Here is a 27,341-nt window from a genome sequence, read left to right on the forward strand (position 1 = left end):
GAGACTAGATTCTGTTTTCAGACGCTTATAACTAAGTCTTCTATCCTTTTCGAGAAAACAGATTTTATTATAAAATATGTAGCCCCTGGCGGATTGCATTTTGTTTTTCTTCCTTGGCTTCTGAGGCGGCGTAAGGTATGGGCCCGGGGCGCCAAATTTCAAAATACGCCCCTGCATAGATGATGAGATGAGAGTGAAAGTGATGAAACAGAGGCTACGAGGGTTGCACTGAAAATGTCGGGAATAGAGAATACTGTCGCATCTAGACAGTCAATCTTTATTTTAATGCATACTTAATCTCAAACTGACCACGCATATAAATTTTCTTTTGAAAGTAATCATTCTGTAATGCACACGGCTCATAATCCCAAAGTCCTTTTTGTATGGCGATTTTGGAGCCTTAGTGGTTTTGTATGAAATTCGTGGAGTAGCCAACGGAATTGAAGTTTTTTTTACATATATATATATATAATATTTTTTTACTGTTGTCATATGAATATTTAGGAATGTCGAAATCTGCCGATATGCAACTTTTTTGGCAGTCTTTTTAATTAACAGCACAAATGCGATTTTAATTTTTGACGTCGCTTTGGAATGACATGCTTCTTTAAGATCATCTATGGGATAAAATGAAAGTGACTTTCATATTTAATTTTAACCGCAAACGAGCGTACGATGAACTCTAGTTCATAAAAAAATAACAGAAGCCCATTGTAACTTTTATTTGTTCGCTGAGGGCATATTGAAAACCGTTTAAAAATTTGATCGGAAAAATCACTTTGCCAAAAATTCAAATAATGTTCGACATACAATTTTCAAATTGCCAGTAATTCTTAAATACAAATGACAACCAAATGAAATATACCTTAAAAGTTTTATAAAGAGTTACATTTTTATAAATTATATGCCTCTTTCTATTATGTTATTTCTAAGTGTCCCATTCCCGAATATTTCAGTGCGACCCTCGTATAGTCGGCTTACCTTCCATTCTGTGGTCCCACATTCCCGTCGTTGAACGAGGAGCTGGCGCTCAGGTCCTTGTCCGGTATTAGCCCGCTCTGCATACCCAGGGGCGCGATGCATTGAGCTGCGAACCAAATAAAACTCAATTATCAAAGCTGTACTAAACGGATAACTCCATTAATACAACTTTGGGAACCAATCAAAATATTTTAATTAAAATAATTAGGTTTGTTCCCAAATTTGTACAGATGGCACCACCATCTTTGTCCGTAGTGGGGGAATTCGTACAGGAGGTGCAAGCACGTACCTACTGCTCGCCCTTAGAATTAGTCATAGACGCTTATAGTCTTTCTAAGATTGTATATACTCTAGGAATTGTTCCCCTATGCAGTATCTTTTCATGTATATTGCAGAATACACTTCAGTCACAGCATTTTACTACAATATTATAATATGTTTACGTAATTAAATCGAAAGTGAGAATGATATCTGACTCTATGTACAGTCAAACTTACTGTAAACTAAAGGGGAGCTTTGTTATAGGTAAGGGGCACCTGTACTTTTATCTATCTAAATTAAATAAAAATTAGCATTATTACTATTACAACCTAAAAAATACTTGACCATCTAGCAGTTAGCCTGTATCTATTCAGGTAAGTATTCACTTTCCAATAGCAAGTAGGTACATATTAAGCTGTATATAGGCCCAGTGCCTAAGTCGATTGTCATGCGTTGATCTTATGTCATTTAAATTCGTTTAAGGAAGCTATTTTAGGGTTTAAGTAGTGAAATCCCTTTTCTCATTTTCTTATTAAGTTAAACCGATATACAAATACAAAAACGCGTTAAATAGAGAACCTTCTTATAAATAGTCCGTTAAAAATAGATTAAACGCACCAGAACGAAATGATGAAGGCACCTTTGAAATGGGATCGCTAGAATCCAAAATTAAACCTCGGCAAACACCATCATAAAGTGCTCTTTATATTATAATTATTAATGCACACGTGTAAACATTGTCGACAACGACAAACGTTGCGATAATAATTCTTGTAAACAGAAATGTGAGAACTGACATACACTTAGATTTATTTTTATGACACAAGCACAAGGCTATATTATTGGTTTAGATCTCGCACTGGTAGGTTGAACAGTTTGAAAATTATGAGGTCATGCAAGTTCGTAAGTAATACTCGTTTTCCGACATTATCTAAAGCTACTTAACATGTTAGTAAAGGCTAAGATTATACAATGTTTAATCTTGCAATATTGAGGTAAATGGTACTTGGCACCTCTTGCGAAAACGATTTGGCTTCCCTCTTTACTCTGAATGTAACCACCGTCATACGGGCCCGAATATGAAAAACTACATTTGTTAAAGTCACCTTCCTCGGTCATTATTAGGGTTCCGTACCCAAAGGGTAAAACGGGACCCTATTACTAAGACTTCGCTGTCCGTCTGTCACCAGGCTGTATCTCACGAACCGTGATAGCTAGACAGTTGAAATTTTCACAGATGATGTATTTCTGTTGCCGCTATAACAACAAATACTAAAAACAGAATAAAATAAAGATTGAAATGGGGCTCCCATACAACAAACGTGATTATTGACCAAAGTTAAGCAACGTCGGGAGTGGTCAGTACTTGGATGGGTGACCGTTTTTTTTTTTTTTTTGCATTATGGTACGGAACCCTTCGTGCGCGAGTCCGACTCGCACTTGCCCGGTTTTTAAATTATCACACGTTGGTACCTGTGAAAATAAAGTGTGAGGGTAAATTATCGCTATGTATATGTATACCCTTACGAGTGGGCAGACAACAACATCTAACGAAATATGTGACAACACAAATTGCGCGTCCCCACGAGTCCCAGGAAAGCAATATTATTTCCTATGAATGACCTAAACACATTCCTACCTCAGGTATTCCTGAGAAAGTCACTTAGTATTCTCTCGCTAGACGAGCTTCGAACGGCTAAATTGTTAATACACTATTCGAGACAAGGAGTTTCCCCAACAATGGCCAGACTTCGCTGAGCGATAGAACGCGAATAAATTAACTTGGCGAGGTAAACCACTCTTCAGTCCATCATCCATTTTGGAGTCTCTCGGGCTCGGTGAATGATCAGCTTATATTTCAGTAAAAATATATTTTCATACTCGTAAGTAAATTTATGAGAGAAGGCAAATTTGTAATATGTGTGCCGCGGTAGGAACTCCCTGGGATAAGCTAAGGTACGCTCCTTGAAGCGCACCGGGAAAGTGTTACCTGTCTGCAAAACTTCAGCTCTCTAGGCCTCTTGGCTTATTTGAGGCGTTGCTAAAAGCCCGACAGCGGAGTGAAAAGCATCGTTGGATTTTTTGTCGAACAGCTTCGATCGATATTTTAAGTAGACTGCGCTGCCGCGTTGTTCACCGTATAATTACTAACAGAACTACTTTATTATTAATGTGTCGTGCCATTTTGCAATAAAGCTTAAATATAGTATTAATAGGCGCCGTCAGAGTCTCAGCATCAGAATATTTCATAAAGGTTAAAGGCTGGTAATGGGAAAGGGGTTACGGGAGGGCTTTAGAGTTCAGAGTAGGGAGTATTTGCCACCACCATGTAAGTCCCTCTGCAACCATGTGTGGACGGTCATGAGTTAGATAAAATGCTATCACATCAAGCTCCTCCATCTAATGATAGTAAGAGTGCGTAATCAAGTTACGTCGTAACCATTTAGCGCGGTGGAATGGTTACCCTGGAGGAGGGACGGACGGTCGGCAATGGCTGTAAATTCAGCATTTTTACGGTTCCATAGCGTAGTCCAAATCGCTGTTTTTGCGATTTGTTTGTTATTCGGGTATGTGAGTATTTAAAACAATAGCAATGTTACCTACAATACACAGCACTACAAAAAATCATTCTTGCACTAAAATATAAATTAAGTGACTGGCCTAATGGATTTAATGTGTGGCCTAAGCTCCACTGGCACCATCCGACTAACCCGGCGTTAACCGGTGAAACCGTTAACCCAGTGTCAAATTGTGCTGATAACCATAGTAACTCCAGGTTTAATCGGTTAACCCCGGGTTAGTGAATGGTGCAAGGGCCCTAAGACTTAAGACATAGACTTTATTACTTATATAAATTCCAATTATAAAATTTGTAGACTTATCGACCCACCTTTCCTATAAGTACATTAAAACAATAATTCTACCAAGTAAAGCGTTATCATGATGAAAATTTGCCGATGAAGGTTGGTTGCCAAAGTAAATCGTCTGCGAAAAGTTGGTTGGCAAGTGAAATTCGGACAACCAAACTTTAGCGAAAAGGCACAACACCCTGTGGTTGGTGGTATGATGGTACCTACGCTTTTTGTGTCGTATGGAGCTATGGAGGTACGGATAACTACATTGAGCGTGGTGGTTTACATTAAATTGTATAAAATCAAATGCTTGACGTACTAATATGATAATATGATGATGATATGATATGAGAATATATTTTGATTATTCAAACATATAAGTTCCTGACCATAGTACTTGGAAATTGTTATTTATTATTATTATTATTGGGAGCCTACTATAATGTGCCACTGCTGGGCAAAGGCCTCCCCCCACTTTTTCCAGTCTTCTCGATCCTGTTACGTGTAATACATATACATAACACCTGAGTACTGCAACAGTTCACACCATAAGCATAGCAAAAACCTACACCTTCGCTGTTTCCGACCAATACCTCAAGAATACTTAACAGTTCCAGGACGGTTCACTGGTCCCACTCTCCCGACACTATGTAAACGCCTTATTGATATACAATACAGCTGGTCAGTTAAGTCTTTATGTAACTAGAAAGGGACAACGAGTATCTAATTAGCAGGGCGGAGGTGCTGAGAGCGAGGGACATATGTATAGGGTAAGTTCAGATAATCGCGTGATGCAATTCGTGGTAGAAAGTGTAGGCAGAAATAAATAAACACCCATGACACAGGAACAAATATTCGTGTTCATCACACAAATAAATTCCCTAACCAGGATTCGAACCCAGGACCATCGGCTTCACAGGCAGGGTCACTACCCACTAGGCCAGATCGGTCGTCGAAACAGTCCTATTATTTTATACACAATTCAGATCAGCCGCATTTGGACAGGATTGTTATGGATATCCAGTAAGACTTTTGAAGGCTGTTTTTGTAATGTAATTTGTTTTGCTAGATTCACAATATCTAATTAAAAAATACAATTATTTTGAGCAGGGTTTGCACTTCTACTTCTTTCACAAAGACATGTTTTATATTAGAAATTGTCAACAAAAATTATTGCTAAAGAAAATTAATTCCAAACAAAAAGTCGAGACCAACAAAAACACTTAACGACATTTACGATATGTTCCAAATTAACTCTTAGTTTTACTTTTCGTAACGAAAGGTAAACTCGATGCCGGACAGGCACAGATGCTCTTAAGACACACAGGCATGGTACCACAGAATTGTCCGAGTTCACCCTATTCCATAAACAATTTACCCGGGGCACGGGAACTTTGATGACATTTCAGCGCAGCTCATGTACTTAGGTAAGACCGTAAATCATTAACGCGATGGGACGCACGGGAGCTCGGGACTATATGTCGCTGACCCCTACATATGTATAGCGATACCCTGGACTGTCAAATTAATCGACATGCTTTACGTGCTTGCATGACCCTGCTGCTTTAAGTAATTATTCAAATAAACATGATATTTAATTATATGTATACCATCCTTGCATTTAGTAACAAAGGGTGCCCTCGACGGGTGATAGTCATAAGTAGTGATATATTTTAAATCTACCAAAGTTAAAGAACAAAAGAAGACACGTTTCTGAGGAGTATTCCGTCACCAGCAGAAGTAGTTAAACGGGCGAGTTGTCTAAAATTATCTGAGCGCTACTTTACGGAGGAAACAGTCGAGTAGGTTTGTATGGAGAAATGACCACTCTTGTTGGCTCTTAAGACAACACATTCTAGTTATAGAGGGTACCGCTTCTGCTGCTGACATAGCATTATTATAGCTACGAGTGCCTAGGTTTAAGAAAGCACATGGTTCAATTTTAATATTTATTAATATCATAATAAGTGTAAATATAGTGTTTGAATATAATTGAATGTTATATCAAAACACATTACTAGGTTTTACATAACTGATAAAAGAAAGCACATTAGTATATTTTTATATATATTTCAGTACTACTCGCATGAAATAGTATAAAACGATTCCTTTTCTTTATTTCTCTAGTATTTATTCTTTCTCTGGACATCTTTTCAGCTACGGACTGCCCGCGGTTACTTTGTAATAGAAAGTATTTTCGTTTAGTAATACATATATATTTTTGCCGCCTTGGTATTGCTGTAATACACAGATGTATTAAAGTGCTACCACTCTACCAGTGGCATCGGTCTACTGCATCAAAATCCGTGCCCACCCAATAAACTAGAGTAGGTATGCACTATATGGAACACAAGTCGCTTTTCGCAATTTTAGCAATGTTACCGTAGGTATAGGTAGACAACAAGCTTTCAAGTAAAACCAGTGGCAAAGGAAACTATGCTTTGATTCGAACGGTACGAAGCGGGTAAAGCCGCCAGCCATCTGAATATTCAACTTGAATTTCGGGGAAATTAGATATGAAACTATTCAAATAATCGACAAGCAAGCATGATAATGATTCAGTATTTTTGGTGACAATAATCCATACTTAATATAATAATATATATAATATTATAAAGGCGAAAGTGTGTCTGTCTGTCTATTACCTCTTCACGTCGCTGATCCGATTTAGTAGAAATTTGCTATAGAGATAGTTTGAGTCCCGGGGAAGGACATAGGATAGTTTTTATGTCGAAAATCATCCCTGAAGAAAGTGCAAAGGGGGCCGGAATTGAAAGAGTTAATGAATAGCCTTAATAATTGAAGTAAGCAATGCGCTAATTGAATGTTTGCTATTAGCATTGTCCGGGTGCTATACCTATACTTTAGCTACTGTTACTAAATCCACGCAGATGAAGTCGCGGCCAAAAGCTCGTAATTAATAATTAGAGATGCACCGGATATCAGGTTACTATCCGGTACCCGGCCTATCCGGCCAATATTTTACTATCCGGCCGGATACCGGATAGTGACCTACTATCCGACCGGATACCGGATAGTAAAATTGCTTGATTTCGGAGTAAAAAAATTGGATTTAAGAAACAGATACGGTCGTAATCGTACTTGTTTATTATTTAAAAAAAAATCATTCCACTGACTTGCACGTGCAGTCATTTCGAACCTAGAAATGAGTCCGCGCGAACGTTTACTAGGAAACAGGTCAAACCTGCAGACTGCGCACCTGAAAAATCGAAATGTAGGTATAGTTCCGCTGGCCGAATATTCGGCGGCCGGATACTGGATATTCCGCCGAAGGTCAGGCCGAATATCCGGTATCCGGTATCCAGCCAAACAACTATCCGTTGCATCTCTATTAATAATGCACGACACTTGCAAGCTTTATTTATTATATAAACAAAGTATACTACTGTGATAGTAAATATAGTATCTGAAACGAACTGTTTTGTTTAGCTAAGATTATCGATTCACGGTCGTTATCCAGCATAACGAATAGCCAAATATTTCTTGAAATATTTCGTGAATATGGTGCATCTTCATGTTTCATTATAAGCAAGAAAACATTACTTGTTGTTTCTGGGTGTTATGATCGCAGTACCAAATGATGTGACATGAGCTTGAGCCTTGACTTATATGGCGTACTAGCACTTTAATATATGTAGTGAAATGTCGTCATCACATTTCTGTAGTATTGAAACCACCGAAGACTCGATCTGAATAACGTTACGCAACGGCTACGCTATGAAAATGAAAATTTGGATAGCGTAGTGAAGTTCCGTTTCGGTGGCAAACTATCATCGACATTGGGTTGTATATAATCGGATTATCTGCCATGTATTGGCAAAGTAAGGGCTTTGTTTCGTACTGGACGATACGAGCTGTGACTGCTGTGAGTGGCATCTTTATAATTCAGTGTTACCATCCCGTCTGGCTTTTACCCATTAGTGAGCTCTTTCCTCCCTTATACCTCAGCATTGGGGGAAAAGAGAGGGTGCTTCCCGAATGCAAGCAAGCCGAACGTTCTAGATAACCATTTTAAGTGTGGCTTTGAGACTCGTAACGATTTTACGTTTCTAAAAGCTTGTTTATAGTGGTGTTATTTGTTTCAGTTTGCGCTCAATAAGCTACTGGAATAACATTCCTGGACGTCAATCGCGTGCCGCAATTTTAATTAGCATTGTCGTACGTTTTCAACCTTCTCCGTTTCGTCGGTGGACGGGCGCCCTTTTTAGCGTATTCAGAGCGTGAAAGGCTACTGTCAATCTAAAAAGTACTACTAGGTCTGCCAAGTTTTAGGCTTTTTTAAATGCAAAGTTATACTGGACGGTTAATGATTGAATTTTATAACTGATATCGGATATTACTCTTCGTGGTTACCCAACCTTTAACGTTTGCTGAAGAACTGAAAATTTTAGATTTAGTACTGCAATTCTTTCAGCAATGAATTTTCGTTTTACGTGTGTGACGTGTGTCGGGCACGATGTTCCGAGTGAGTGAAACGATAACCCTTGTGACTAGGTACTGTTAATTTTTGGTCTTTCTCCATACAAGAATAAAAATAATAGTAACAAAGAGCAATCTCCGAAATCAAAATTTCAAATAAAAATGTAATAAAGAAGAATTTGAAAGCAGACAAATGTGAACATAAAAATGCTTCTTCAACCGTATATCAGCGTGAATATTTAATTTCTACAAGATTGCCTAAAAACAAAATCTTGTAAGGAAACATCTCTGAATAATAGCATGCTGTTTGTAGGTAAGTGTATTAGAAATGAGGTCTTAGTAAATGTTATGGCGAGACCTGGGGCGTCATGACACATGGTATAATGTATAAGTGCCCAAGAGAATTACGCGAGGTTACCTAGGAGTGCAAAATGTGACAGTTCATTAGTGCTTATTAAGTTTTAGTATTGAAGAGGAAAAGGGCTAATAGCGTAATGATGTTAGACATAACAGCGTGATATAAGGTGTGGGAAAATCCTGACGCAATGTGTACTTACTTTAGACGCTTTATGACTACAGCATTTGTGGTGTCGCTGGACAGTGTCGGGTGTTGGATGTGTCAACCGTTTTTTATTGTTATATGGGGCATTATCTATGAAAAGGGACCTTACTGTCGATGGCGCTTACGCTGCACAGCAGCGTCGCGCGGCATTGTGTTTATATCGGAGCATCGTTAATAATGGCGTAAGCGCCATCGACAATAACGTCCCTTTTCATAGATAACGTCACATATTGTTACATTCGCCAACGAAAATTATTTACCTAAAATTAACTGAAAAATAGAGTCGTGTTTTCCCAAATGTTTAATATGTAATATCAAAACAAAGTACCTAATAGGGAGTGGGCAAGAATTTCAAGACTTTCATAGTGATTCCTGTCTTTATGTATTCTATACAGGCTGCCCCAAATATACGTTGACAAACAATTTTTAGAAATATTTTTCTTACACGTCTTTTCACAAAATGTAGTTACAATCATTTAAGGAAAAACAAAACGCTTCATAATAGATACTCGTTTAGCTTTGATACACAAATGCAAACATTTGTTAAAATTCAACGTATTATTGGCCCACTAATTGGGCCAAATAATAAAATGTAATAGGTAAGTATTAGGGGCGTAGTCAACGCCGGATCGAGTGGAAGTCTAACTGTAGCTTACAAAAATGTTGTACACCTACCGACTAAAAGCAGAAAGATGTGGGCAAGAGGTTAACATCTCCGAGCGGAAACGAAACGGGTCCATATTTAGCGTTCTCGAATGAGCACGCTAATTATTAATTATGATTAGGGCGTCAACAACACACACACAAGTAAAGATTTAGGTGTGCGAGTGTTGGGGGCTTCACACCGTGTCCTCCGCGCCGTTCCTCTCTCTCCCCAGCGTCAGAAAAGTTAAGTGAAAGAGACGACGCGACCGTATTTTCAAATTTCGAGTGCAGCCCGCCGCCCGGCGAGGATTGATATTAATGTTCACTGTTACTGTTTGGGTTAGCAGATAAATATCTATTGATTTTTCAAGGGTGCGATCACTGAAGCGGTGTAAATTGAAATTTTCTAACGTTTGTTTGCGGATGCGTAAACATGATTATAAGTACGGAAGTTTCATCAGCCGATATCATGTGAGGATCGTTACATTCATTGCAAGCAAATTATTTCATACAATTTACGTCGTACTGATCAAAATGTACATGAGGATATTTGAAATTACACATGCTATTTTTGTTTATGTGAGACTACGTATAGCTGACAGTATAGTTAACCTCGGAAAATATGGTTTATCATAATTAATACGTAAATACTTATCAGAATTGTCAACACTCACTTCATAGATATTTACCACCACCAAAAATTCGCTGAGCCAAGAGAAACTAGGCATTCGTGAGAAAATACGTTGCAAAATACATTCGCTCGCAGACGGAGTTTCAATCCTTTCTTAAAATGCGTGGGACAGAACTTATTTACATAGCTAGCCCGATGTTTGCTCATTTAATTAAGTAGGGTAGAGCGCACAGTCACCGCTGTCAGCAAAAAAGTTCTATCTGCTTTGGAACTTCACAATGACACACGACTTTAAAGCGTTATTTACTTCTTATCAGTTTAAGCCAGAAAGCATGTCACTGAGAAAATCGTATCAATTAGGTAGATTGCAATTTATACCAGCGGTCCTCCGGGCTAGAAGCCATATAAGCAATCGTTAAGCAATCATGCACGCCCTGGCAAATTTACTTTGCTTATTTACAGGTTACTCGTATACGCAAATATTTGTATTCTGATCGTACCGGTCAGAAAACTACATATAAGTTGGTACGTAAGATAAATATTATCCACGATACCTTTTTGTCTAAAGGTATTCTTTATTTGCGTTTGTCTAGCTTTCGCGGCGTAAAGTTCCAACTGATTTCTATGAATTGCATCCTGCATGTCAACTAAACGCAATGTTTTGATAAGCAAAAACCGTGGGACGGAGCTAGTTATTGAACGAGACGGATAATTTGAAGTGACATATTTATGTAGAAAAAACCCTCCAAGAAATATCAAGAAGCATCGGGTACAATTATCCCGGTATAATTTATACCAGTTAATACAAGATAATCCTAAAACGTTAAGCAAACAATGCGTCGCTTTTTTCATGTGCTTGAAATAACTCTATAGAAGACCAGCCGACCGTTGAAGCAGAAAAAGTACAGCATTCAAAGCATATCTTTTACATTACAATAAGATATAATTACCTACAATTATCAAGCGCCATCATATAAAATAACAACCAGTTTCTCGAAACTAGTATTTAGTCGTCGGTACCTCACCCTACTTACCCTTATTTGGCGACCCTTTGGATTGTAGGCCCACTGGATTCAAATATTAATTTTAGATACGAGTGACCCGGGCACTCAGTGCGTATAAATTTATTAATAAAGGTTTCTGCGGGGAATTCTAGGCAAAGCGGGCGAGCACATTCGTTATTTAGGAAAATTCAGAGCGGCCGCTACCGGAAAATGTTGAATCTTTATATCATGCTTGTTAAGCCGGATGTGCTGGAGTACTCCTTCAAAAGACAAGGGATACAGCTTAGTATCCAGACGCGGGTAAGGAACATGTCCAGAGTATTTTACGTATGTTTTCAACGAGTTATGTTCATTTGAGACCATTGCAAAATATTACTTGTAAATCCATTCTCACGTTTCACCACTGCAAGAGCTTTTGGTTAAATTTACTTCCTTTATGACTTCTTACCTTTAGCAAAGAAAACAAAACTTTTATCGATCAAATCAATAATGATTTAACGTCAAAGTCAAAGGAGCATTTTTATTGTCCTACGTGATCCAAAACACCTTATCATGCTGCTGTTATCTGGAATAGTTATTGTCTGTAAGAAGTACAAATATCAAAGTATAATTAACTATATGTACATATAAAGTTAATCGATTATGAATGTCAAATAATTAAAATAAGATAGTCGGAGATTTATGAATCAGGGCATCCGTTGATCATTGTTAAATGTTAATGCATGCAGTATCGTAGCGCCGCGCAATTCGCATAAAATTCGCATAAGCACAAGATGTTATTGTAATGCAAAGCAAATTAATGTAAGCTACAAGTTGACACGCAAATTTCTCAACAGGGCCGTGCGTCCCGCGAGGGCTTATTAGTCAATTAGGGAAAGGTTCCCGCGCGGTAGGTACGCTGACAAACAAACGTTACACTCATATGTGTTATGTGTAGGTAATATATGTACGTTGTGTCGTGTCATTTAATTAGCTGCCACGGTTTGATAACTTCTGACTGTCTCAGATAGGAATGTCGTCGTCAAGACATGAGCGGTAGCGAACAACTAATGTGTTCACGACTGTATGCAACACTGACATAATAATAATATTATCTATAACTTAAACTGATGGGGTTTTCATGAAATTCGATTCTCACTGACATACCTAATTTGCGACAATTTGAAAAAGTAAGCCAAATTATTTCTGAAATGTATAACGCCCCGCCAGTGATAAAAGTATGATTAGCGCTCTAACCACGCTACAATGTTATGTTAGTCTGGTTATCCAACTAAACTTTTGTCACTAAATAGAACAAGGCAGAAAATTTTACTTTATGTATGTGTTTAGAGTATTTAGATATATTTTCTTCTTTCGGCAGACAATAATTATAATATTAGTACGCTACCTAAAATAATCGATGTAAGTACAGTCGATTCACAAGATCTGTCACGAATGGAATAAATGGCTGAATGAAAATATGTACGTGTGTATCACATTAACGAATAGGTAAAATCGTGGCTCTGATTGTATACCGATACAGGTGTCACTCATACAATAAAATTTTCGTTCATTCCATTCGTGTTCGTGTCATGTCAGCTTTCGTGAATAAACATGTACCTATAATACCATATTTTCTTTCAATTTTTTAGCATACGTACTCAAGGGACACAAATAGTCGTTCCCAGCCCCATTTGAGAAATACCCCGCGTTTATTATGATCCATGAAATATAACACCGCCGCAACAAGATAAGGGTAGATAGACCCTAAAGGATGTGTCGGTTTCCTTATGAGATCTAGAGTAACTTTCACTCCCGCAAATTAGGACAAGCATGATACCTATTACTTTCAACTTCTGATACATCAGACTTGAATACATGTTTCAAGTCACCAACTAAATATCTACAATTATAAACATAGCTGCGTCGTAACAAGACTCAAAATTGAATGAATTTCTAATACAACTTGCAATGGTGTAGTTTTAAAGGTGCCAATATTTCAATATTTAAAAATAGATGAACGAACAATCATCTGTCAGTGGAATATGAATAAAATCGTTTTTAGCACGTCACGGTAAACAAATCGCAAGGGGAGATGCGAGATAGGCGGGGAGAGAGAGGCACCTCGGTGCCTGTGGGGTGCTTCCGCATAGTTTACTTATTTCGACGAGCCTTTGCCTTGCTTTGAACCCACAAAGCTTGTTATAAGGTCGCAGGTGGAATCGCGCGGCCGCCGTGGCTTTAAGGATTAAATAAACCAAAACGAGTATGCTACAGCATTCTAGTACAAGTACAAAATAATATGAATCGTACATATTTATTTATAATGTACAACTTTAACGCAAAGGGCTCTAAGCGCGACGTATTTATTGAAAGCATCTGGGTATTGTTGTATAAAGCTGTTAAAACTCGAAACTTTGTTGCAAACGCTACGAATGCTAAGCTAAATTTAGTGTAATAAAAAGTTAATTTATTACTTGAGCGCCGAGCACGCTGAACGCTCGTTATTTGACCCGGCCTTAATGTACAATGGCGATCCATCATTCCATTCAAGTACGGTGCGATGCACGCCTATAGACGAAAATTTAATTTAAAACTGTTGCACAACCGCACGCAGCTATTACAAATACAAATGGGAGCATACGGCGTGAAATATCATACAATTATCACTGCCGCTATCACAACACAAACGGTGCTCCCGAACAACAAGAGAGAACGCGTGCCCTCCCCCTAACACCTTTCTTGCGTTCGTGCGATACTACATTCTTAATGAGGGTTTCTTTATGTAGTTTTAACTTGAGAATGGCGTAGTGGCATAATGGGTACCTATGCGAATTACATATTTATAATAGCTCAAAGGCTCGTTGTGGGTTACTATTCAATGCGCCGCTAACGACGTGCGCGCCACAATAAACATCACGGAGCACGCCGGAATCGACCAAACTAGTGCATACTGCATACGTAGTCGATGGATAGAATATTCCCATATAACGAGTAGTGTGCTTGATCGTTTTGTTACTGTTAAAGTAAAGTAATCAATCAAGCGTACTATCGTACAATGGCTTCTCAGACTGTCTACGCTGGAAGTATTTTCCGGTCGCCGTCGCATTACAAAATGACAAAATGTCTTCATTTTTCTAGCCGAGGAAGACTCCATTGTGGCCCTTTTGCCTTGTACCCTTCAAAAGAACAAAAGACAATCGTCTATAGGTCAAATGCAAATAGAATTCGCTTGTTGCGTGTCTCGTTAACTCAAGCAGAGTCTCTTGTTGCTCAGCGCTCGAAAACAAATTGCAAACGTCATAAAGCCAGTTTTGAATATTAATAAAGACGAATAAACGATCCCCGTTTACGCGACCGTTCCGCTAACAGCGGTTCGCGAGTGCGCATGCTTCTGACGTCTCGGCGATTGAAATATAATTATTTTACGGCCAAATTTACAGCCTAATTCTTTATTAGGGAAACCGTACTGGAGTAAAGCAGCATTTAAGTAATTTATGTGAGCGAAAAATAAATGTTGAGTGGGGAAAGTTTCAGAAGCTCAGAGCTTGTGCGTGCTTATACTCTTGCGTGACATGTAGTCGTCTAATGAATAATAAACAGCGGTGGCGACTCGCTACTCATTCATATCCATCCACGAAAGGCATACATATTCTTTTTTACATAAAACGATTGAGTGTCAACTAAAACCGCTTACAATATTGGCTTTGCCACGTATAAATTTCAGGGTATCGCCGGAGCGGACGACGACGTTACCTAGCTACCACTGGTGCGGTCGTTCTCATTACACACGTTAACCAACCAATTTTTTTCTCGAACTAAAAAACACTTTGCGTGATACCGTTGGAACTATTATTTTAATTACTTTCATTGTACAAGGAGTCGTTAGCATATTGTTTTCCCCTTTTCCATTTTTCAGGCTCAGTGGCTTTCATGACAAATGTGTACGGCCATATTATTTCGGCAGCGATAGCGGCCATACCTACGTGGCTTAACCTTAATTACTTTTCAAACTATTCGATGTCCAGATGTGAATGTTAATATAGGGTGGTAGGTAATTACATGTTGAATGTTGAAAAATCGATAAAGCAGGTCAAAGAGCTCACGAAAAGCATAATGCTTCGTAAATTCGTGACTTTTATACCCGTGACAATAGAGGTTATTATAGGTTTATGATGTGACACGAGGGCAGATAATGACCGCTGGGGTATAATTGTAATTCGAGCAATTATGTTTAATTTTGTAGTGACTTATTCGATTATCGATTGGAGGAATGTTGTGCCGGTTGATTGGTCGGGCAAGTTGTGGTTTCGAGATGTTTCGGTTACTGCATATTGCCTGGAAATGTTGAATTCAAAGACGCTCGAATTAACTCGATTGAGCATATTGTATGTCAGCAACCATGGAGTCGAGTCCAATATTTGCTTAGTTGGAAGTAATAGATTTACAGTTTCAATGTTATTTCTAGTTTCAATTTATGCTTTCGATCTGAAAACTTGGTACGAACTGAAACTTTCGTAATCAAATATCGGTTCTATTACACATAAACATGGTGTATATGATTCTACTATATCTGATCGATGGCTAGCTAGCTCAAGCGAGCATCATAACAAGGAAGTCTATTATTCTAGCTTTACTATAAAATTAAATTGAGCCAGATATACATTTTGTCTTCGTAAGTCATAGGTAGGTAAATGTATTTTAATATCTCACGAATTCAATAGTGTCGGCGGACGGTTACAGATTCGTCGTTTTCAAGTTACGTTAGTCCAAGTCTATGTCACTTAATTGAACCAATGTTGGTTAATTCAATCTAAAGCAAATATTTGTTTTTATAATATACTCGTACTTATTAGTATAGATTTAAACTGGTGCATATATCGGGAAGCAAACAGAGCAATGTAAGCAGTCGTAATGAGCTGTAATGGCGGCATGTTGTCAACTAACGATTAGGGAACAAAGGAAGCAATCATAAACGGATTACCTACTCTCTTTGCTCGATCAATCGGAAACTTGGGTACTCTGTATAAGCGCTTACGCAGAGATTACTTATTTTTAGATTTAGATTGAAATATTATCCTGGGAGCGCCTTCTGAGATTGAGAAATTGGGATGAAGTTCAATGTCAATCGACCAACAGAGTAGCTATATACATAACTTTAGTCCGACAAGATTGGCGTAATCGCAGATTAAGCTACAGACCTCAATACGGAATGGAATACCTATGGATTCCAATACCCTTACTCATTTTTAATTTGAAACGTTGTATTGTTATTTATTTATTTTATATTTATTTATTTATTATACATATATATCATAAATACGGCTGCGTCAAATTTAATAATACTGACATGGATCTTTGATCTTTTATCTGAACTGAAATTAGCATATTCTATTTGACACTTGTGATCTGTTGTGTTGTCTATTTTTTTAAATATAAGTACTTGTAATACAATCGCACGAGATTTTTTGTAGTAGTTGAAGGTTTATTTTGGCATTGTTTTCTACAAGTCACCGGCAGCCAAAATTTTTACTACATGAGATCTCACTAATAAGCAGAGCTCGGCGGGGGTGAGCTGTTTTCAAAGTTTGCACAGCATGGACATGCCTTGTCATTCGATGGTATATGTGGTGTAATTTAATAACTAAAGAAATTATTTTATTTAGGTCCCCTTTCCGCTACGATCTTTACGTCGCCATTAAAACAAATGAATTTTATAGCAAGCTTTTTTAGTAAACCTCTTCAAATAATATGTATATCCATCCATATGCTACTATTAAAGTTTGTTTGTACATAAGGCATTGTCATTTTAGTTTAATTATAATTAATAAAGTTTTATTTTAATATTTCTTTCTAAGATGTATCTATATTAATATCTACACTTGACATAAGTGACGTCAAAATGGCTCACCCCTGCCGAGCTCTGCTAATAAGAGACAGAGAGGGAATCGGCAGACCTACAATTCCTACGAATCGAAGTTTGACGAAGTCACGCGTACCGAGAATTTTGTAAAAAAACCAACTGAGCATGCGTAACCCTTATACCAAGTACCAAAAGTCTACAAGTGGTCAATGAAGTGTGTTTTAGTTTGTACTTTAGGCAGGCCAGTTGCTTCCGTTTCGGAGCGTTTAAACGCCGCCCGTGACGCGTTTCGCTATTGTCACAACCGGTCGGGCACGTGAACTGGGTAGGAACACGCGTGCGCGGGCGCCGCCAGTGAATACTAAGCGAATAGGTGAGTAACACGCCAAAACTGTGTTCTACACGACGGACAACGGGTTAACAGTACTGGCGATGGGCATCGGCGCCTCTAGGCCTCACATTCCAATAGGGAAAAAAGTCTGTTGGGTTATAACGGCCGCTTTTTTATGTCTCCGTCAAAAGCTTTATAGCTTTTAAATGTGACACTAATTTCATGCCTGACAGGCCAACAGCCGTGATTAACTGAGTGTGTGCTCAGCAAACATACTTCCGTCTTCCGTTCATTTTATCATTTTTTATTCCTTTGTAATTATATCATTATGAAGGTTAAGACGATTCAAACATTCAGTATAATGATATGGTATAACAGTATTTGGTATTACGGTATTACTTAAAACTTAAACATCACTCGGAAATACTACATAACTAGCCACGACAATCATAATTACAAAAATACACAATCGGTGAGAAATGCAAGCTTCGAAGTTTGCGTGTGACGAACAACAGAGACATAGTTCAGAGAGTAAACAGAGGCCTTAAAGTTTCATCAAACGGACCACTATCCTTGCCTGAAAACAATTGAATTGCAGCTCGCACAATTCACGCCAAGTGTCCGGGCCGGCATTAGTAATGATTCGAGAAGTTTCCATTACAAGTTCCATTGAAATATGACGGCGCAACGTAGCTCTTAAAGTATTTGGTGTTCGTATATAACTTTCCAGCACAAGAGCGGGAACCGGGAAGTTTCTAATTAAATATTAAAGCGGCCCATGCACAGACATCGAAGTGGGACGGGCCACTAACTTCAATTTTCGATAGCATTTAAGTGACGTGTTTATGTGCGCGAAGTCAAACGCCGAGGCACTACCGTGAACAAATTAAACTAATATAAAGTTCCATTGTCGATAAATAGTACGGTAACGTTCTAACTTTATTAAATTTTCAAATAAAAGTATACACCAGTTGGTTTATAAAGTTCTATTAAAAATTCAGTTGCAATACGCTTGGCCGTTACAAATGAAATTGTTTTCAAGAAACTCATTGTTCAGACCGCTCGGGTTTCAGCGGGAGGGTTTTAACTTTGTCCCGTTATATATAGGCGGACACTGGGTACATTGGAAATTGGTCGCCCACGTTAAAATATATATATATCCAGATGCACTCACATATGTCGAGGGCGCGCGCGGACGTGGCCAGAAGCAGGGCAGCTACCACACACGGCACCATCTCGCCGCGCTCACTTCACCATCTCTACCTACGCCGCATGTCTGGAACAAACAAACAAACAAATTTCCTGAGTCGATTAGGTAGGTAAGTTGGCAGAAAACTTAAAAAGATAACTTAGATCGAAGTTACTTAAATATAATGCTATGCCGGTGAGATGTAGAACACAAAACTTCTATATTTATTTTGTTCTGTCTTAATCTATATTTGATCGAGCTATATACCAGGCACGGTACCGGGTCCTGATTCGAATCTTTGCCGAAATTTCATTCTAATGAATTTCTAAAGTTGTCGGTATTTCAAAACTTGACTTTCAATTTTGTACAATTAAACAAACGTTTCTGAAAACAATAATCGAAATATGCCTATAACCGGTATCATGGCTAAACCTAAAGAGCGTCCCAAACAAGTATGTAGACATAGTTTGGGTATTAGGTATAAATATACCTAGTATACCTATCTACATTGGAAAATATCCCCCGCTTCAGCAGCAGTCGGGTCAAAAGTAATTAAATCTAGAGTAGGTAACCACCGTTGCGGTCGGAAAAAATCGCTAGATGTACATTAAATATTTCACGTCGGACACGAGATTGGGGTCTATACGAAACCGTCAGCAGCAGAAACTGAGGTGACGCGGCAAGTGTGAAATGTATTATGCTTGGCTTAAGAGAAAATGCCGTCGAAATAGGTATAATAACTATAATATGTTATTATCTCACGTGTATGTGCATGAAAGGGGCGACTCCGTTACGATTACGCATAAAACAGACCGAAATAGCATTGTATGTATATTTCCCAATTGTCCTCCTTCATAGCTTTATCAATAGTAATTAATTATATATGTAAGTACTAACTGCAAAGATAATAACGTTAATATAAATAATTGTGCCTAAGGGCCTAGCAGGCTAAGGAAGGAGAAGTGGCCCCTCTGACGAATATCGGATTTTTATAATGTCATTTGTTGGCTATCTTATAATATAGAAACACCTTAACTTTCAGCCCCCTATCTTGAACCGTCCCCGAGATAATGTCATAAACGTCATTTTATGGACACATTTTTCAAAGTCGTTCTTCTCCTGAACTATATAAGGTAGAGCAATTAAACCAAATCATGGCTAGAAAGAATGAGTAGGAGTACAACTCAGAATTTTACATATTTAATTGTCTGAAAAAATATTGATTAAAATGTCAGAGAATTTTTTGACAGCTCTTTTCAACAACTATTAATAAGTATCTAATGTTCATAATAAGGTACGGAAACAGGGGAGAAATAGTCTCCGCTTCCCCAATAAGTGCAGAGGACCTCTTCGAATTCCATTCAAAGCTCTCCGCGTCCTAAAACTATTCAGTAGGTGGAGTTTAAATTGGAAGTGCTCTTGTTAGGTCACAGTTAGGTCCCAGGCAATACGCTTGGATTTATAACATTTCGAGTGTTTGCGGTGCGTCTATCTAAATCTATTGTTTCTGATCAATAATATGCTTTTCAGTGTTGATTAAATCTTAGTAGAGTTTGTGAACTCGAACGGCAGAGATTGACGAATTGAAAGCTCTGGCGTCCAACGCACACACAACCTTCCGGAGATAAGGTTAGTTCCATTATGTATCGGAGTATTGAGGAGTCTGCATCGAACACATCCCAGATAGAATTTCGAACAGGTATCTGTAAACGTTAAAGCTGTATAGGAATTTAAACCTTATTCCGTAGATGCACGACGTGTTAATATTAATAAATGTGATTCGCCCGTGGAGTATGTTTTGGTAAAGATAGATAAAATACTAATATTCAACACGGTAAGATCTCATATGACTCGTTTGTTTGATAACCGAGAATCCTGAACTAATTCAATGTCTCCTACATTTTTTTATTGCCTGTACCGTTAGAAACACACAAATACGAGATTTATTATAGGCCGATCTACGATAAAAGTGAAAAAAGCCTAATTTTATATATGTTCTCAAAAATATTTATTTGAGAACAATTTGCATATATTGTAGCAATACTACGTCTCAAAAAAGAAACGACAAATAAAAAAAGTGAAAACTGTTTCATGTACATCTACGAGCATTTAAAAAATTAGGTACTTAAGTATATTTATATGTTAAGATTAAAGTTGCACAATAGGGTATTACACTGTATTTAAAATAAATTATTTTACACCATGTATGAAATAAAGCACCAGATAATTATTACAAAAACACAGATAGGAGTTATTTTTCAGCACAAGTTGTATTTAATAAATCGGATAGAAATACAAAAAGTAGGTGAGTTGACCGTGACGTCACGATGTAATGTTTCATATAAATTCCATATTAGCAAATCGTTTTGACAGTTCTAAAAAAGTAACTGATTTGACTAGTAGGAAAATACCCTATAGAGAACGGAACAAGCAAATGGAAAGTCCGAATCATATGTTAAAGGACCCCGCAGCAAACATGGAAAAAAGTGGTTTCAGTCAAATGTCACGAAATTATACTACTTATAATATACATATAGAGTGGCATTTACTTTAGTTAACCTGAATAACCAAATAACTTTTTTTAACGACCCCCAAAGAAGCTTATATAAATGAAAATGTATCATTACACGTAATAAAGGTGAAACATGAAATGAGACAAGTTAAATATGAAACTGGCCAACTTTAGTTAGAAGCTCGAGACACGGGGCAGTCGGGGCGAGCGTCGAAAAGGCTTATAGATACAGGAAAAACGGGTCCCTGGGAACCTTCTACCCGAAAAGGCTTGGGTAATATACACTCTGTCATCGTTTGTTGCACTTCAGGGCGCGTCTGTGAGCGAGCGTCAAAGCCTTCTGCTACTAATAAAACTAAATATGAAACAAAAGTATAATGCATATGCATATATACAAGTCTGTAGAATTGTGATAGTATATACTAACTTTATTAATAAACAAATAGTATTTGCCTTTACTTCATGTACTCGTACTTCGACGGACTATACTTTGTACTGTCAGCGTCAATAGCCGATAAAACAACGCGCCAAAAGTGTCTGCCACACTGGAATATTTTTCTATAGAGTATATATATTTATTGTTCGCAATCAAAAGTACAGTCCAATTGTTCTACATTTGTATAAAGTCCTATCTGGTTATATAATTTTGTTAAATTAGAGGATGGCAGATGCTTTTGACGCATAGTCTGATCCGCTACTTTGGTTGCTGGCTGTCATTCAAAAAATCTTTATAGCTTTGTGTCATTGTCTAACACGGATTTCTCTTGCGTAAAAATCGTTACTTCTAGAAGAAACATCACGACTTTGATAATGTTTTTGGTGTGATATTCCTTGATAGCAGATCATAATATTTGTTTGAAACGCGCCTACTTGTAGTGTATACACAAGGGTAGGAAATATAAACATATGATAACCTAACTACAAAGTTCACCCGCTTTATACAGACAAAATATGAACTAAAATAACTTACGGGAACAATAAGCACCAACTTTTGTTTTTGGGATGTGTAGGTACAAGCGTGAGTTGCCGACAGTCGTAACTATTATTGTTAGTCTCCACTATCTTTATTAGTGCATTCCAGCTCAGGATTTAGAAAAAGTTTTGTTGACAAACATGTTACCTGTGTTTGTATGAAAAACATTTTGTATTGAGTTTTTGACTTTTCTAATGCGCTAACTAATCTAGGTTCTCGGTTTCTTAATCAACATACAAAAATCATATGTTGTTTCCCCATGCTAATCACTCATATTAGCTTAAGTTTGGAACTAATAATTAAAATAATAATTTAAAATATGTATATCGAAAATAAAACTTTCCGTTACTTCCGTTTTTCGACTTTAGTAATATTTCACACAGTGTTATCATTCTAAACTTTAATAGGAATGATGGGCTTAAAACAGCATGTGAAAGTACAACTTTTTTTGTACTTAGTATGAAAAAAACATGTTACTTTTCTAGTGCCTTTATCGATCTCAAAGCGTTTGATCATAGTTAGAAATGGAATCTACTGTAATAAAAAATATGAACCCGCCTACACCTACTAGTTTTATGACTAGCTACACCTCCATTCCGAACACTTATTGAAGGCAAAATTAGGATAAGAGTACGCTTGCATTGCAGTCAATAAACATGCGAAAACAACAACGTACAACACTTACTTTCGACTAAACATTTTCCTTTTCACAAGGTTCGGTTTAGTAAAGTTCTGAGGTAACACTCAACGATGCGACACGTGTATCGTGTATGTATAACCTCCTTAGATAAAATAGTACTGGAATAGTGTACAAATAACACTTATCACTTGACTAACTTAAATGTTTAAACTTGGCACTTCATTTATAAGCGTAGATACAGTTTTATAATGGATTTTCTTAATTTTGAATATCACTTTAACGGAAGGGTCTTTAATAAGATAACAATCTGACAGTTTAAATTGAATGCGGAACACTTAATAATTTCATTTAATATTGAAGTACCAGGCCACAACTCCCCGAATTAGTTAGTTAGAATCTCAATCAAAAGTATCAAGGCACCGGTATTTTTATTACACAACAACTTCTTAACGAATTTTATTAGAAAACTCTATAAATAAACGGGAAAATTTGACCGATTAAAATTATTAATATCGTAATTGCACTGAAACTGTTAAAAACGTGTTTGATTTGATTTAAAATGTTACAAACTTTTTTATAAAATCTATAATTTGGGAACTGTTCAATTGAAAATTAGTAGGTTCAATTAGTATCTCCGGACGAATGCACTTAGGACATCAATATAGAGATGCACTATACCATCAACTTGTCGTACGAGTATAGCACTAGGGCACCCTAGGATACCTAGAGCGCGGGACTGAGGCGGGCGTCTAGCCTCGAAGCCTTCAGCGTACTAATCAAACTTAACGTGAAACCAATGTAAACGCAGCTTCACACATACTTGCACTGCGCTGCATCTATGTACGTTACTAAGCCTAACTTAGTAGATTCCAGTGGCTCGTTGACTGAACGAAGCACCAACAACCAACAACGTCTATTTAGTCAAACACATTGAAAACTAACTCCTAATGCATTCCAAATTCGCGTCAGTCATTTCGTTCAATGCATTTAAAATAAGTTTATAGCAAAAATTTCATTTTTGGTACAAGCTTTTATAGGTGACTGTAATTTTCTTTCCACAGGCAACTAATACTCATCAAGACAATTCTAAAAACCTCAGTTAGGTTTCGTTGTTTATCACAGAGTTCCTACGGCTACCTCCGGCTCCGGTCTGAATCATCAGATCAGCTCCATGACACCATAATATTGCATTGTCACCCGACTTACGTATGTATGCAAAATTTCAGCTCAATCGGAAACCGGGAAGTGGATCAAATTTAACTTGCAAGATTTGATTACAGACAGACAACTGTCAGGTGAAAGTAAATAAAAGCTTGTAAAATGAACTAAAAAGGGAAAAACAAGTATCACAATAACTACCTATATAAAATTCGACTGAGTAATGTATAATTTACCAAACTAAATACTTTATGGTGCTGCATGAGGTGACAAACATAGTTTTGGTAGATCTTTCTATTCCAGTAGGTAACAAAGTACGTACCTATTGCTTGTCCCCGCCTGCAGCGCCTTAAGTATTTAGTTTAGTTTGGTATTTTTTGCAGCACCTACTCAGTCGAATTGTACTTATGTTAGGTATTGTGATACCTACATGTTTTTCCCATTTCATCTAATTTTCGTAATCAGTCAGGTTTGTTTATATAATAATAGTTGTATTTCTGAGTTTTTAGTGTTAGTTACATTTATATATATGTCACTAACTACTACAATTTTGACGAATTCAAAGACAACTATATGTCATAAACCGTCCAGCCGTTTGGGCGTGCCAAAGAACAGGACATACATACGCTCAAAAATATTGCAGCCTGACGCAGCCAGGTAAAAAAGTAGGTACCTAGAAATTATACTAAATATTATTATAGGGTACATCGCCAATTATTAGCCAGTTTTCAATTACTGGCCACCTATACTAAAATGAATTCTGTGTATAGGTGAATAGAACTCATTTTTGTAAGAGGCGGCCAGTTATTGAACGAGTGGGTTGTGGATAAATTTCAGTTACTGGCCATTTTCCTTATACTGAAAATGAGTTTTATTTATCTGTAAATAGAATTCATTTTTGGAATAGGTGGCCAGTAATTGAAAACTGGCTAATAATTGGATTTTCGTACCTTATATACTAAAATGAACTTTGTTCACCTATAAATAGAAATCAAATTAAGTGGCCAGTAATTGGGGGGTGACTAGTAATTGGCGATGTACCCTACCTACTCGTATTTGCCTCCACTATCGTTCTGATTCGTGAATATTAATCGTAAAGTACATTCAACGCAAAGACGGATTCCTTTTGGCAAAATTTGACGAAGCGTATCGGGAGCCTGAAAGCACAAACTACTGAAAATAACACTTCAAGTATTGTGCCTTGTGCTATCCCTAACACGCTCGCCTCGACTAGTTAACATGACTGTTTAGGTAGTAGATATGTCAGACAAACTATAAAGTAGCCCATCTCACAGCCTGCATATTTACTTGCCAGTAGACGCGTATCGTATTGGTACATATGTTGACGAGTCAATCAATTGGATAAGATCGTGAGCAGAGATGTCGGCTGTCTAGCCTGCGTTTCTCATATCAAGCTACAATGCAAATTGTTTCGATAATACACCTTACTAGGGTAAAAGGATTTTGGAGGATATGGGACATATGGATGAAAATGTAAATGTTTCACTAGTAACATTTCCAATTTAATTATGTCTATTTACCTTCTAGCTAGCTAAAAGCTATTTCCATATATGCCTATACGCACATCAGTCTTGGTCTTTACAAAGAAGGTTTGATCGTAAAAAGGAACCCGTTTTCATTACTCTTAGGGTGTATTTCGCAACGTGGACAGAGCGTTACGAGAGCAAACATCAATTAAGCAAATACTTAAATAAAAAATAAAGGCTTTCACAATTTGTTTTACTTGTAAATTAAGTAAGGAAATTATTCTTTTTTTCCGTCTGGGAGCGAAATTAGTGGGGTCGGAAGCAATTAGGTTCTTTTTTCATTCCAGACTACATATTGTTATTTATGTTTAGACATTTTTTAATAAATATTACTTGTTTGGGATAGTGCGGAACTTAGAAAATATGATTCTTTTTTCCCATCATAATAATTGTGATCTTTCTTAATCGATTGATTCACTCAACAATACCAAATGGAATCTACTGAATCTACAAAAAAGTTCAAATTTGTATGGTACATGATTTATGTTACGATGTCATAAGTTTGGGAACCGATAAGTGGGTCAAAAGGGACCAAAAGTTTTTTTAAAGGGAAATGTGTGCAAGTTTGTAGAGATTTGAAATGTGGTAAGTAGAGGGTCTTACGCTGCGCGCTGGCCTGATCCTTGCAAAATGTACTTATGAATGAAGTATACCATCGAAAGGGAAGTTACTTGAGGGTAAACTTTTCGTCAGAGAAAAGTCAAGGACGGACTATGTGGGCAGGAAAATAAATCTTAGAAAATCAAAAGATGTACTTCACAGTGAGTTTACGAAATCAGTAGAAACCATAATCACGCGTAGGTACCTTGTAGGCCGAAAGCTAACGAAATTAAATGTATAATTAGAATTTAATACTTACACAGGACAGAGCATTCTAAAAGGATAGATGTAAAGCATTCTAAAGGCATATAATCAAGGAGTCATGCGAACAATTGAGGTTACATCCAATTCAGCCATCCCATGAAATACTACCCGTAAGGCAACGAAACTCGAGTTTTCGCACTATCTTAATGAGCCTTAAGAGATGTGCTGTCGAATAAGGTTCCTTGGATTTGAAGTACTGAGAGAAGTGGTAAAAACAACTCAAAATTAAGGCTCAAAACTGATATATCAATAGTTTCGAAATAGCTCCGAGATTACTGTTTCAATTCGACATCCAGCAAAATCGTTTTCATTCAATTGCACATGAACGTATACAGTTTCTTCATCATAGCTCCATTACAATGATGTTACAATACTGTTTCAATAGTACTGGTGTATCTAATACTTATCTAACAATTTTTTCCACTTGTAGCATATAAATACCCCTCTAACTAATATGGAACCAACTAGTTGTCTTCTTCGTCCTCGCGTTATCCCGGCATTTCGCCACGGCTCATGAGAGCCTGGGGTCCGCTTGACAACTAATCCCATGATTTGACGTAGGCACTAGATTTTACGAAAGCGGCTGCCATCTGACCTTCCAACCCAGAGGGTAAACTAGGCCTTATTGGGATTAGTCCGGTTTCCTCACGATGTTTTCCTTCACCGAAAAGCGACTGGTTCTCGTAAATATCAAATGATATCTCGTACATAAGTTCCGAAAAACTCATTGGTACGAGCCGGGGTTTGAACCCGCGATCTCCAGATTGCAAGTCGCACGCTCTCACCGCTAGGCAATCAGCGCTTCGAGAGCAGAATGATAGCGTTACTACGCCATAAAGTGCTCCAATACGGACAGACGTTTAATCACGGTTTTGCATTTGGATAGGAAGTGTTCATAATCATAATCAC

The 27,341-nt window shown here is 37.5% G+C and overlaps 1 protein-coding gene across 1 annotated transcript in view; it reads right to left on the reverse strand.

Annotated features, from left to right (window-relative positions):
• The window catches only part of LOC134678329 (discoidin domain-containing receptor 2-like), an 84,587-nt gene that overhangs the window by 46,665 nt on the left and 10,581 nt on the right, over window positions 1-27,341 (reverse strand). Inside the window, exons 2-3 of the mRNA XM_063536861.1 lie at window positions 18,724-18,825; window positions 982-1,087 (exon numbers count right to left, since the gene is read on the reverse strand). Of these exons, the coding sequence (XP_063392931.1) occupies window positions 982-1,087; window positions 18,724-18,784 (167 nt within the window). The 5' untranslated portion in view covers window positions 18,785-18,825. The remainder of the gene's footprint in view (window positions 1-981; window positions 1,088-18,723; window positions 18,826-27,341) is intronic.

This window comes from Cydia fagiglandana, chromosome Z, assembly GCF_963556715.1.
Source record: "Cydia fagiglandana chromosome Z, ilCydFagi1.1, whole genome shotgun sequence".
NCBI lineage: Eukaryota > Metazoa > Arthropoda > Insecta > Lepidoptera > Tortricidae > Cydia > Cydia fagiglandana.